The sequence below is a fragment of the Heteronotia binoei genome, chromosome 14, assembly GCF_032191835.1.
Source record: "Heteronotia binoei isolate CCM8104 ecotype False Entrance Well chromosome 14, APGP_CSIRO_Hbin_v1, whole genome shotgun sequence".
NCBI classification, from domain to species: Eukaryota; Metazoa; Chordata; class Lepidosauria; order Squamata; family Gekkonidae; genus Heteronotia; species Heteronotia binoei.
The window spans coordinates 26,388,961-26,403,543 of NC_083236.1; the positions used below are offsets into that span (position 1 = coordinate 26,388,961).

At 44.8% G+C, this 14,583-nt stretch overlaps 1 protein-coding gene across 6 annotated transcripts in view; it reads left to right on the forward strand.

Annotated features, from left to right (window-relative positions):
- Positions 1-14,583, forward strand: part of NDRG4 (NDRG family member 4) — a 62,705-nt gene that overhangs the window by 33,447 nt on the left and 14,675 nt on the right. For all 6 annotated transcript variants that reach the window (XM_060254128.1, XM_060254126.1, XM_060254127.1 and 3 more), the window contains 4 exons: positions 869-974; positions 10,523-10,643; positions 12,283-12,345; positions 13,879-13,939. In XM_060254128.1, coding sequence (XP_060110111.1) covers positions 869-974; positions 10,523-10,643; positions 12,283-12,345; positions 13,879-13,939 — 351 coding nt within the window. The remainder of the gene's footprint in view (positions 1-868; positions 975-10,522; positions 10,644-12,282; positions 12,346-13,878; positions 13,940-14,583) is intronic.

Sequence of the window (14,583 nt, forward strand, 5' to 3'; positions counted from 1 at the left end):
TCCTGAATGACTTTATGTCAGAGGTGCGGGGGGGGGGGCGGGGAATGTTCTGCTCTTGAGTTCAGAACTCTGCTTTCTGAACCATTGCAAGTGAGCAGTGTTCCCTGTAAGCTGAGTTAATGTGAGCTAGTTCACAGAATTTTAGCCTCCAGCTTAGCTCAGGAAGGATGACCCCAGAGCACACTAATTTATGCAGTAGCTCACAACTTTAATGCTAGTAGCTCACAAAGTAGAATTTTTGCTCACAAGACTCTGCAGTTTAGAGGGAACATTGCAAGTGAGTCTGCTTTACTCATGCTGTGGAAATGTGCGAAGAAGACACATAAGTAAGCTGTGCATGCTCCCTTCTTGCTTCTGAATTCTCACAAAAAGACAACTTGCTCATCTCATCCACAGGATATACATGAGTTGTAACCACGTTGCAAGCACATGCTCCTTCCCATAGGTGAACTGGGCAAGTGGAATTTTGGAAGGAAGTGCCACAGCTCCTGTTCTGCCCCTGGGAGGGTCCATGTACAGTGATCTTTGCCTGCCCCAAGAGCTGCGGCCTTGTGTATGCATCCTGATTCTGTCTTGCTCAGACCTAGTTAGAGGCGTAGTGGTTCGAGTATCAGACTAGGACCTGGGACAGGCAGGTTTGAATCCCCACTTTGGCATGGAAACTCACTGGGTGACCCCACTCACATATGCTCAGCCTGATCTGCCCCACTGGGTTGTTGTGAAGATAAAATGGAGGAGAGGAGAATGTTGGAAACTGATTGGCATCCCCCACTGGAAAGAAAGGCAGGTTAGAAGTAAAGTCCAACAAATAAATAAATGCTTCAAGAGCCACACTCACAGCTTTGCATTTTCTCTTTCTTTCTTCCAGGAGCATGATATCGAGACCCCATATGGGCTGCTGCATGTGGTCATTCGGGGGTCTCCAAAGGGAAACCGCCCAGCCCTCCTGACATACCATGATGTGGGACTCAACCGTAAGTGTACTGTTTTACTTCAAGCTTGGAAGGTGGGTGTTTGCTCACTGTTAGTCTAATGGGATGTTCTCAATTGTGACAACCTGAGCTGTTTTTACAAGAGAAAAAGTCAGAACGAACATAACACAGGAAGGCAAATGAAAGGCTGCCGGTGCTCGTGCACCTTTGGGACTGCTTGCTGCAGGGGCCAAACAAGGCCAAGATGTGAGCTCTTTGGGTTACACCATACAAAAGTGGCAACACAGTCTATAGCAGAAAACAATTGTATACAAAACACACCATAAAATATATACAAAGTAATTCTTATTGTCTATGTTAATTTCCAGTAATACCAAATACATAGTATATCAAAAAGTTTCACAAAAGGAAAGGATCCACAGTATTTCAATGTCCAGAGAATGTCTGGTCCTTCTCTCTTCTTGTTCAATCCTGTGTGGGATCCAAATTCTTTACAAATCCTGGCTCCAAACGTGATGTTCCCTTTATGTGCCATCAACTTGGATCACGTTTCGCAAACAATGCTTCCTCGAAGAGCCAACCGGAGGAAGTTAGGGCCCTGCAAGAGCTTTCACAGTTCCACAGGGCCTGCAAAACGGCACTCTTCCGCCAGGCATTTACATGATGGTAACATCTGCAGCGATGGGATTGGCCCACAAGAACATCACCAATGGCCTATCTCATCACGCTGTGGGGATCCTGAGACCTCTGAGTACAGCTAACCACCAGAATTCAATTGCTGTGTGAAACTATTGATAGTAGCACATGCAAATGTCTTGACAATTGTTTTTATTGTCTATTTTACCGGTCACACTAATGTGCTTGTGTCGACCCTCAGTTTTGTGAGCCGCCCTGAGCCTGCCTTCGGCGGGGAGGGCAGATTATAAAGAAATAAATAAATCTGCTCAATTTTTCTTTTTGATGTCAACTAAGACCACTTGATCAAATTTCCAATAGGCACTAGCTCAAGATATATTGTGTATTTGGTATTATTGGAAACTAACATAGACAATAAGAATTACTTTGTATATATATATATATATTTTTTTTGACTTTATTGAAACAGATATGGAACACAAAAATAAACAATATACCAAATTATAAACGTCCTTTCCCAATTTACACAGTCTAAATTCATATCCGAAGGGGTTGATTGTGAATTTTCTCCAATCTTTGTTAACATCTCCTGTTTAGGTTAATCAGATAGCAAGAAAAAAAAAATACTTACATCAATACAGACCTTACATCATTTTTTTTTTTTTCCAACCAATCGTAAAATTTTTTCCATTTTTCTAAAGCTTCACATTTTGACATTCCTCTATTCAAATTAGTTAAGACATCCAATTCGGCAACCTGTAATATTTTCGAAACTAATTCATCTTGCTGAGGAGGACTCTTTTGTTTCCAGCATTTGGCAAACAGAATTCTAGCCGCCGTCAGAATGTAAACTACTATATATTCATCTTCCCGTGGGATCTCGTTTCTAACAAAGGAGAGTAATATTAGTTCTGCTTTAAGTTGAATATTTGTCTTTAATATCTCAGATAGCATCTTATGCACACCTACCCAGTATCTTTTCACTATTTTGCATGACCACCATAGGTGGAAGAACGAACCGTTTTTTGTGCCACACTTCCAACACTTCGGCGGGATAGATGGATTAATTTTGTTGAGTTGGAAGGGCGTAATATGCCATCTGTGGAAAAGCTTAAAAACATTTTCCCTATGATTGGTCGGTTTAAGAATTTTGTAGTTGATCTTCCAAAACAAGTCCCATTGTTCTAAAGTTATATTTTTATTAAGATCTTTTGCCCACTTTATCATGGATACCTTGACCAATTCATCTTGGAGTTTCATTTGTAGCATATAGTTATACACTTTTTTAATCACTTTGTCTTGTCCTATAGTTAGTATTCTATCAAAGTTAAAATCTTCCTTGGTGAACCCAAGCAATTTATCTTTATTATACTTGGTTGTTATTTGCGCCATTGTCCACCAGTCCAGTTTTATCCCCAGAACTTCTAAATCCTCCTTCTTTCTCAAGTTATTCTTTCCATCAAGCAGATCTATATATCTAATAACCTTCATCTTGTTCCGTAAGTGGGGTTGTACTGAGGCCTCTTCGGGAGAGACCCATCTGGGTGTAATATTACCGAATACATTTCTCTTAATTTTCAACCAGACCTCATAGAGGGACTTTCTGATCAAGTGACTTCTAAAATACTTTTGGCTTTTTTCTATGTACCAAAGATTGGCGTGCCAGCCTGCCTGGAGATCGAACCCTTCCAGAGCCAATACGCGATTATCTTGTAATGTTATCCAATCTTTTAACCATAGAGTGGTGCATGCCATATGATAGATCTCAAGGTCAGGAAGGCCCAATCCTCCGTTTTCCTTAGAGTCAGTTAAAATCTTCCATCTGACCCTCGGTTTCTTTCCTTGCCAGATGAAGGATCTTATCTGTTGATTTAATTTATTAAAGAAAGGTTTCTTTACTGCGAAATTGATCATTTGTAAAAGAAACAAGACTTTAGGAAGTATACTCATTTTAATTAGAGCCGCCCTTCCCATAAAAGATAATTTTAGGTTGACCCATTTTTTTAGAATTGACTCCGTCTCTTTTAACAGAGGAACGAAGTTGTTTTCATATATAGAACTACATTTATTTGTTATTTCTACACCCAGATATCTTACTTTTTTTTCCATTTTGTACTCCGTTTTCCTTTCCAGATCATAATTCTCCTGTGGGGTCAAGTTTTTAGTCAAGATTTTTGATTTTTGTTTATTTACCTTTAACCCCGCCACCTCTCCATATTCATCTAACACCTTTAAAACCTCCTCGACTGAATCTAAAGGATTTTGAAGAATCAACACCATGTCGTCCGCGTATGCTAGAAGTTTATATTCCTCCCCTTTTATCTTTAGCCCTCTAATTTTATTATTCTTCCTTATAACATTATTAAGAATTTCCGATGATAAAATAAATAAAAGAGGTGATAGGGGACAACCTTGTCTTGTACCCTTGCCTACTGTTATCTCCTCGGTCAAGTCCCCATTTATAATTACCCCGTTGTTTTTTGTGAGCTCTTTGGGGGCATGAGCTGACCCAGTGAGAGTCCAAATGTTGGGGATGTAGAAATTAAAGTATCTGCTGGTGTAATAAAAAGTTCACAATGACTGAGGCTTGCAACTTGCACCCAGACTCTTCAGAACACATAATGTGGACTGTTCTTACATGGCCAGAGCAAGGGATGAGGAATCAGGCTTTGGTCTCTATGGAACATGAGTCACTTACAGCCCAGTCTACATTATATAGATGACTACTTCCCTGGCTGGTGCCATGATGTCTGATAGGAGTATTTGCCACAAGTGTACATAGTTGTAAGCAGTGGTATGCATTGCAGTATGTGAAGGATTTTTTTTTTAAAGTTTTCATTGTAGTGTGTGTCCTGCCCCTCTCTGCATTCCAGAGTTCAGCATCCCACAAGTCGCTGCTTAGGATCTAACTGTGTGGTCCTAAGCAGTTACACCATTCTCTTCCATTGGAGTCAGCGGTCTTAGAAAGGTGTAACTCAGCTTATGGCTGCATCCACACAATGCTGGATATCATGCTATAGCAAGCATTCCCCTCCTGCATTCTTCTATCCATAAGAAATTCAGTTGTGAGACTGTAACAATAACAGAATGTCCACTGATGTGTGGACGCAGCTTGGGATATCACTGCTAAGGAAGTTATAGAAGCCATTGTGTTGAGTGGCTAGATAGTCTCCATTCTTTCAGACAGTTTGGATTCTGAACTCTGTGGTCAACAGATACTAAAGAGCCTCTTTCTTGGGAGCATAATATTGTCATGGGCCATGTGGCAGAACACGCCTGCTGTGGCCTGCAGGTCCCATTCTGCTTTGTCTTCCTCGGGGTTCCCAACTTCCCTAGAGGAGCTTTTCCTTCTCTCTCGGATATCCTGCCATCACCACTTGATCAGTATAGGAGTTTCCCACTGAAGGGATCAGGACTTTCCACTCCCTTTCCAGGCTTAAAGACCTTACCTCAGTACCTCCTAGTAGCCCAGCACCTTGCTACCATGGAGACAGATTAATGCCTTGTGCGCCCCTGGGGGTGGGGAATAAGCCAGTTGCCAACTGCTTGTCTTTCCCCCTCCTGGGTCCTTTTTAAAACAGCATGTCCAAAACAGTGGGGGTCTATGTGGCACAGAGAACCACTTCCAGAATCAAAAGTTTAAAGTATTTATTAAAAATAAACTGTTCACAGGCATACTTTTAAGAACATAAGGACATAAGAGAAGCCATGTTGGATCAGGCCAATGGACCATCTAGTTCAACACTCTGTGTCACACAGTGGCCAAAAAAACCAAGTGCCATCAGGAGGTCCACCAGTGGAGCTAGAAGCCCTCCCGCTGTGCCCCCCCCCCCAAAAGCACCACACCGGATTGAAGCAATGAAGAACAAAATAAATTGGTAAAACACAAACCCTCTGTCTGTCTCTCTCTGAAACATGCCCTAATTAGATGTTAAAATTAGGACAGGCTCTTTATATTTGGTGTCCTAGTTCTCTAAAGGCCCTTCATTACTATGAGGGGTTAGTCTAACTCTTGGCCAGCCACATGATCCAAAATGGAGACCTGCTCCCCCCAACCTCAGACAAGAGGTCTGCTCAGCTCAGCATCTCACAGAGAAGACAGACCACCTTCCTCTTGCAAGGTGGTTTTAACAAACCTGTGTCTCCTCTCCCTCAGCTTCGGTCAGCCAGGTCAAGGCTTCTTTTCCTGTTGTCTCCGGGAAGCCCCTTCCCGTATCCTGTCTTGCAAAAAGTCCTCCAAGTCTCTGTGTTCCCTTCTTGCAAAAAGGAGGGAGGGTGAACTGGCCATCCTATTGTCTCTAGAGATGTGTCTGGAAGGCCATGGGTTACTTTTGTCCCTCCTCTGGCTTGTTCTTGACTCAGAGGGGAAAAAACTGGTTAAACTGCACCATCAAGCCCTGCTTGTTGCCAAGCACCCAGAAGAAGAGTTGGGTTTATAGCCCACTTTTCATTACCCAACAGAGTCTCAGAGTGGCTTACAATCACCTTCCCTTCCTTTCCCCACAACAGACATCCTGTGAGGTAGGTGGGGCTGAGAGAACTGTGACTGGCCCCAGGTCACCCAGCTGGCTTCATGTGGAGGAGGAGGTGGGGAATCAAACCCGGTTCTCCAGATTAGAGTCCACAGCTCTTAGCCATTACACCAAGCTGGCTTGCCAGGAGACCACTACACCAGCTCTTAACCACTACACCAAGCTGGGTTTCCAGGAGACAAGGCATTTCTCCACAGGCCAAAAGGATGATGTTGTCCAGGAAATCTCATGGTAGATTTTGAGGGTGGTGAGTTAACAAGGCACCAATTGCCTGTGGTGAGCGTTGTAAATGAGCAGTTATGTCCTGTGAACAGAGAGAACTCTCCAGGGTGTGGGTGTCTTGTAGACGAAGCCTTGAAGAGAAATGATCACAGCAGATCCAAATGCACCGGTTGTCTGGGGCATTCCCACTATCATACAGAGAAAGACAGTTGTTTTACTGATCCCGTGATGAAGCAGCATGTAAAATATGTCAAACGTCTTTGAGTCCAACGTAATAAAAATATTTTCCCCTTGCACCATTGTTTTTTCTTGTCTGCTGTGATTCTGTATCCCTGTCTCCCAACACCCTCCTGAGTGATGAGCCAAAATGAAGGCCCTGTTGGGTTGTAAAATTTTCAACCTAAAGATGGAGAGATGCTAAAAGGAAGGAGAAAGAATGACTGTTGGGATTCATTGGTTTCTTCAGAATGGCTGCAGGAGCACCTGGATTTTCTGGAGAACCACTGGAATACATTGAAATGAAGGAGGTTGATCTCTTACAAGTCATCCCCATAGAATGTTTGTTATCTGTTATTTGAAGATGGTCCTTAAAGATATTGCTGTAGGCAACTAATCCCCTTTGTTTTAATGACTTCCAGTGGGCATTTGGAAAACCAGTGCATTCCTATAGCCATTCCAAAGGCACAAATATATCCTGTCGTTCTCTGTCATTCCTTTTAGCATCTCCCCTAAAGGTGAGTACCCTTGGGTGCAACAATACTGTTCATCTTTACCTGGAGATAAACTCATTGCATTCAGCAGCACTTAACAAACATGCATGGGATTGGGGTCTCCAGACTGAAGGACAGAAACATCTCCACCTTAGAGTAATCCTTCCCTAAAGCTCCTCCCAAGATCTGTACTCAAAAGTCACACTTGCCACACACAGCACCCTCCCCACCCCCCCCCCACCCCCCAAATCCTGCTTCCTCCACCAATCCATGTCAGTAAAAACGTTAGAGGTAAAAACCATTTCTCTGGCTGCATCAAAGTTGTCATTAAGACATCAGAACGATGTATGTGGGATGCATCTACAGAGAAGTAATGACAGATTCTGTACTGTTTGCTCTTAGTTTTAGCAGCTTCCTTTGCCCCTCTCTCTGGTGCAAGCTGCAAAAGAGCCTCCCAGACTCTTGTTTATTTATTGAGGTGCTTGTACTTTGGTCATACTACAGGAAGCCAAATTCACTGGAAATGACAGTAAAGCTGGGAAAGTTGAAGGCTGCATAAAAAGAGGAAGACTCAACATGAGATGGAGCCCTTAGTTTGCAATACCTGAGCAAGACTGTTAATAACAGGCCATTTTGGAGAACATTAATTCATAGGGTCTCCATAAGTCAGAAATGACTGCACATAACACGCACATTCTGTTTTTCTCCCTGTTAGAGACCCCGAGCAGTTTATAATTTCCCCCCTCCCCATTTCACCCTCATAACAATACCCCTGTGAAGCAAGTTAGGCTGTGAGATAGTGATTTGTTTGCCCAGGGTTGGCCCATGAGCTTCCATGGTGGTGTGACGATTTGAACCTGGTTCTGCGAGGTCCTACTCTGACACACAAAGCACTGCAGCACATGGGCTCTTGTGTGGCTTCCAAAGTTTTTAACCCTTCCTTGAAGGTACCAGAGGAACCTGCAGCCTTCTGCCTGACTCCCCCTTCTGCAAATCATCCTGCCTTGGAAATCCAGCCCAGAGCTGAGGTTGAGGCTGTTTTCAGCTGAGAATCCTGTGTTAAAAGGTGTATAAAAGGGAGGCACTGTAGTGCCCCAAGACAGGCATTTTCCTGCATAGAGCAGGGCATATGGGAACTCTTTGCACATACACAGGGCTTTGTTTGTATCAGGAATTCTTTTGCATATGAGGCCACACACCCCTGATGTAGCCAATCCTCCAAGAGCTTACAGGGTTCTTAGTACAGGGCCTACTGTTAAGCTCCAGAAGGATTGCCTACTTCAGGGGTGTGTGACCTAATATGCAAAGGAGTTTCTGCTACAGAAAAAGCCCTGGGCATGTACAGGCATTTTCCTGTAGGGATCAGGGCATATGGGAACGTTTTGTGGCTTTGCAGATGGCTCAAACAGACAATGTAAATATCTCCTCTGTAAAATGCAAATTTCAGGCTCCCGGCACCCTCAGTTTGTCTTAAGGCTGTGCCGTAAAGAAAGGTAGGGTAGTCTTTTCACATTCCTCTGTTTTTGCCTTTCACTTCCCTCCCGCACTGCTATTAGAATTTCAAAGAAAAGAGGGTCCTTATCATAGAAAGTCATACCAGCATGTATTTCTATGTGAGAATACGTTTATTTTGATTTGAGGTTGTTTATTTCAATATGAGTTGTAGCTCGCTTCTTCAGAATGACAAATACTCCTTAAAATTAGCCTGCAACTCACAGGCAGACTGAAGTGCATAATGTTCATTTCCTTTGAGTGCGGAGGCTGCATGCCATTTGTCCTGCTCTTTCACTCTGAGATCTTTCTGCGTGCATTAAGAGGTGCCACCACAAGCTGTGGAGAGCAGCAGAGATCCTGGGGGGCTTCGGGAAGCAAGAATAGTGCAGTCCTCCTGTCTTCAAGTGGAGCTTCCTCTCTCAGGCAGGTGAGCCATTCCTCCCTCCCCCCTGCATCCATATTAACATGATGGATGGTTTAGGCCACGCATCTGTCTGTGTTTCAGCAGCCTGATGCTGATTGGCTAATGCCAGAAGCAACAGCAGCTGTTGCAGCAGCGGATAGGCCATGAGAACCTAGTCATGTGAGGTTCAGGAAGCTGCTGCTGCTTCCAGGGAGGTCACCTTGGAATTCTGCAGAAGAGAGGAAGGCAGGATTGCTTGTAGGTTGCCAGAGAGATGGATGAGGCTGGGAAAGAAAGAAACAGCACAGGGCAGGGGACAAAGAATGATTCTCTGTAGGCATATTGCAGCTAGGCTGGGGAGACTGCTGGAGCCAGGAGATTGAAGTGGTTAGAGTGTTGGGCTGGAGTCTGGAAGGCCTGGGTTCAAATCCCTGCACTGCTGTGAAGTGCTCTCTCTCTCCCTCTCTCTCTTTCTCCCTCTCTCTCCTTAGCTTAACTTCTGGGCTTTAATGAGGATAAAATTAGGAAAGGAGAGCAATGCACCCCTCCGAGCTCTTTGTAATCAGTTTAATTAAAGTATTTATGTACTGACTTTTCTCCTGGACAATCAACAGCAAGGTAAAAACAGCAGAAAACAACTGGATAAAGCAAACATTAAGGCATCACATTGAAAGCAAAACTAAAAACAAGGCCCGTCCCAGCCAGCAGGGTCTTTGCCCAGGGTGCCTTGAAAATTCCCAGGAACAGCTCTGTTTTGCAGCCTCGCTGGATTGGAGCCCCACTGACCTGTTCTGGGGCAGGTGGTAAAGAAAAGGTAGTATCCTAGTGGTCACAATGGAAAAAAGAGACACCCCAGACTGATTCAAAGAATGTATGGATCAATGAAGAATATATCTGGTTTGGGGGGATCACTGAATCAAGGTCTTGTATGCTTGCTGTTTACAAAGAAAAACTGTTCTGCTGTAGTTTATGTAAAGTGCTTAGAGACTCTGAGAGCAACTAACCAAGCAGCACTGAGCAAACAGGTGTAAAGCCCTTCCCAGTGGTCCCTTTCTCGTTCTGCCTGTAGCCACCAGAAAGCTCTGAGGGAAACCTAGAGGGGAAGCTGGTCAGAGGAGCTCAGAACAGAGGCTCTGGATGAAACCGGGTTGTGTTGGAAGCACTGAAGGCACATAAGAGGCCACCAGTGTTTGGAGCCATACAAAGCTGTCTTAAACTGAGTCAGGCAGCTGGTCTGTCATGGTCACTGGTGGTAGCTCTTGGTGATCTCACAATACCTGATCCTTTTAGCTGAGGATGCCGGAGATTGAATCTGGGACCTTCTGCATGCAAAACAAATCCTCTACCCTAGGAACTATTTCATTTCCTAGGAGTTTAGTCACTGAAGCAGCAACTGTGGTGTGCCGTTCATGCGGAAGTGGCCTGCAGAAGGATTCCCTTCCCCATTACTTCTTCCAGCAGAGCTTCCATTGGAGTAACTCAGAGTTCACTGCAGCAAACTTGCCTCTTTATTCCTCCTGCGATTGCAGGTTTTTGTCCTTTCGGCCTTGGATGCTCATCTCCCCCCTCTTCCCCTGCTCTGATCTCTCACAGATAAGCTCTGTTTCAACACTTTCTTCAACTATGAGGATATGCAGGAGATCACAAAGCACTTTGTCGTGTGCCACGTGGATGCTCCAGGGCAGCAGGCGGGAGCCTCACAGTTCCCCCAGGGGTAAGTACCTCTAGGCAGGGAGACCCAGCTCCTTCTCCCTGGGGGGAGCAGAGAGGTGTGCTGTTTGGCAGCCCAAATCCATCCCTTCCCTTCTTTGCACACTCCCGGTTTCTTGCTGCATCACACAATTCCTTAGTGGACTTCTGTTTAGGGTTGCCAGGTCTGGGTTGGGAAATTCCAGAAGACTTGAGGGTGGAACTCGGGAAGGTGGGGTTTGAGGAGGGGAGGGACCACAGTGGGGTATAATGCCATAGAGCCCACCCCCAAAGCAGTCACTGTCTCCAGGGGAACTCATCTCTGTAGTCTGCAGATCAGCTGTAATCCCAGGAATGCTCCAGCCCCTACCTGGAGGCTGGCAACCCTACATATCAGCTCAGACTTCAATAGTTTCCCAAGTGTTCACCACATACTAGTAGAAATTGCCCTGGAGAGGAACATCTTCACACAATTGTGCTGTTAATCACATTGGCTATGTGAGTCTGGCCCGAATTAGGACAAAGGTGAACATTCACAAGACTAGCTAAGAGCTAATGAAGGAAGATAGTTGTGTGGTGCCAGCAACAACAGGGACAGCCATACAGCCATTGATAGAGGGAAGGAAGGAGTCAGCACTTCCTCACAGCAGAGGCAATGCCTTCTGGGACAGAGGATGTGCTTTCCCAAAGGGAGATTTGAGGTTTCCCAGAGAGCTCTTAGCCCTAGCTTGGATAGCCCCTCAGGCTAGCCTGATCTCATCAAATGTCAGAAGGATATTCTGAGGCCTGAGGAGTCACCCAGCATGGAGGGGTCTGAGGTGTGGGTACCCCAAAATTGACAGTATGTTTGGGAGTGGGGCAGTCAGAGCACCAAATATCTTATTCCTTGTAGCTGTTGTCATTTTTCTGCTCCTTTCCCCTCCATCTCCCTCCCTCTTTGCTTTCAGGATTTCAGCATAGAAGTAGAGGTGAATATTGAAATGGGCCTCTGTTCATTCTGAATAAAATTACCGTATTTTTTGCACCATAAGACTCACTTTTCCCCCCCAAAAAAGTGGAGGGAAAAGTGTGTGCGTCTTAAGGAGCGAATACTGCAAAAAATTCACACAAATGCCTCTAAATTCACACAAACAGCTCTAAAAACTAGGTGCGTCTTATGCTCAGGTGCGTCTTATGGAACGAAAAATACGGTATATGATCCTTCAGCCAAAAGGCAGAAGAAGTCAGAAGTAAAGCAGAGTCAGCCCTGGCTGGTATTTAGATGGGAGACCTCCAAGGAATACCAGGGTTGTAACATGTTGGCAAGCAATGGCAAACCGCTGCTGAATTTATCTTCCCTTGGAAACCCCAAGGGGTTCCCATAAGTCAGCTGCAAGCACTTTACACATGCACATGCACCCCTCCCTGGTAGCTCATATTTGTGTCAGGCAGGGGTGGAATTCTAACTGGAGCTCCAAGAGTTTACAAAAAAAGAGCCTTGTAAGCTCTTGGAGGATTGGCTACATCGGGGTGTGTGGCCTAATATGCAAAGGAGCTCCTGCTAGAATTCCATGTCTGGTGTCAGGCAACTTCTGAGAGCCCTGCTCTCTCTCTCAGACATCCCAGATCCTCTGTCAGGACTCAGCCTCATCTTTCTGTCTTGTTCCCCTGCTCTTCCTTTGCAGGTACCAGTATCCTTCCATGGACCAGCTGGCTGCCATGCTACCTAGTGTGGTCCAGCACTTTGGGTAAGTCTCGCTGTTCCTTCCTGTGACATGAGGAAGCAGGGCTTTGCAAGGAGACATGATGCTGATGGGTTAATGATGCTGATGGGTTAATGTTTAGTTGTTTTCTTTATTGTATTTACAAGATTTCTGTGTTGCCTTTCCTCCCAGTCAGGGGTCCTCAAGGTGGCAAATTCTAAAACATTTCAGACATTTAAAAGTGTCTGAAATACAAACAATATAAAATATTAAAAACAGTTAAATGAAACATGATATAAATACATCAAAAACACTAACAGGGAAGAGATTTAAGTTTAAATCCACCTTTCAAGACCTACAGACTTTAATTCTGGGTATAAGCTTTCATGTGCATGCACACTTCAGATAAAGGGTTAAGGAGGAAATGACAAGCAAAACAAAAAAGTTTTCAGGTTTTCACGGCTGGTAACATCATTAGGGTTTGTAGAGTCTTTCGGGATCAAGTGCCGTGTTCTACTGGAGAAAGTTTTCCTTCCAGACGTTTCGTTCTCAGCAGCTGAGAACGAAACGTCTGGAAGGAAAACTTTCTCCAGTAGAACACAGCACTTGATCCCGAAAGACTCTACAAACCCTAAAACAAAAAAGTGTTCACCCAATGGCAGAAGACGATGATAGAAGGAGGCAGACAAAATCTCTTTGGCAAGGGAGTTCCAAAGCTTTGGTGCCACTGCCAATAAGGCCCTTTCTTGGGTTGCTACCTGTCTCAGGTGTCTCTAGCCTCAGGTGACAGGGACACCTGAAGCAAGGCCTCTGAAGGTCACCCCTGCAGGAAGGAAATGTATCTTGCTGTGCTGTCCCAAGCAGAGTTCTTCTCACATTTCTTAGGATTGTGCTTAAAGTTTGTTCAACAGGCTGCTCAGAAAGCTTGTTAAATCTCTTAGAGTTGGCTGGATTGAAGTCTATAGATGACATATTGGGTGTGGGGTTTCTCTACTCACCCCTGAAACTCAGTCCTTTTTGAGGAGTTAAAGACTCACCATGCATTGATGTAAGTTTCCCTGAGCCCATTTGCGGAATAGGGTGGGATATAAATGGAAACATTAAATTAAATGATGGAAAAAGCTGAGGAATAAGTCAATAATGCCAAAGCAGGCCACCAGTTCCTATTTGGAAGTATAAGGACAAGTTCAGTAATGGCACTAACCCTACAAAGTGCCAAGGGTTAACCTAATGTGACCCCCGTTCAGGCATGGTCCTTGATTTTAAGTGCCTAGGCATAAGCTAGTTGTCTTTTGCACTGCAATCCAGTCCTTTGGGTATTTTGCTGATGCCACTGTCAAATAGGGAGGTCAGATAGCATTGGTACATGAATCGTGTGCTCGAACTGGCAAAACTATCCAAAACATCCCAGTCCTTTGTCTTCAGCTCATGGGCCAGTGTGAGTTCAGCAATCATTGAGTGACAAACTCAGGTTGGATCATGAATGGATCGAGCAAAGACTGAAGATAGACCATTGAAGACTCGCAGTGGGAAAGAGATCAGGGAGTGGCTCTCAATAATGGATTTTCTTTTTTTCAGATTCAAGTATGTGATTGGAATCGGAGTGGGAGCTGGTGCCTATGTCCTTGCTAAGTTTGCCGTAAGCGACCTCCGACTATGGGAAACCAGGTTGTGGGAGTGTAGTGCGGGGGTGTTGTGGTCAGAGTGTTGGACTAGGATTGGGGAGGCCCAGGTTTGAATCCTTGCTCTGCCACGGAAGCCTCTTGGGTGACCTCAGACCAATCGTCCTCTCGCAGCCTAACCTACCTCAGAGGGTTGTAAGGATAAAATTGGGAAGGAGAGACTCTTGTAAGCCACTTTTGGTGCCTACTGGGGAGAAAAGTGGGGTATAATAAATAAAAGGGCTTGGATTGAGGCCTTATGGGTGGAACCTCAGGAAGAAGATGGTTGTGGTTTTAAGGGCATACCTACAGCATCTCCCTCACCATTTCTGCATCCATTTAATCTGCAGCAATTGCTTACCATCTGCACAGTCAGTACATTGTACTAGATTTGGAACTGAATGCCCTCTTCTCAACATATGGGTGATCAAAAAGGTTTCCTCCTCCCACCAGGGAAGAGGGTTGAATCTAAAGCAAGGGTGTAGAGCTCATTTGTTATGAGGGCCGGATCTCATCTGTCACCACCAACGGGGGATGACTGGCCTAGGGATTCCAGTGCTCCTGGGGAGGGGGAGGTATGGCGGTGGGAACAGACAGCAATATAAGGGAAGGGGGCGGAGAC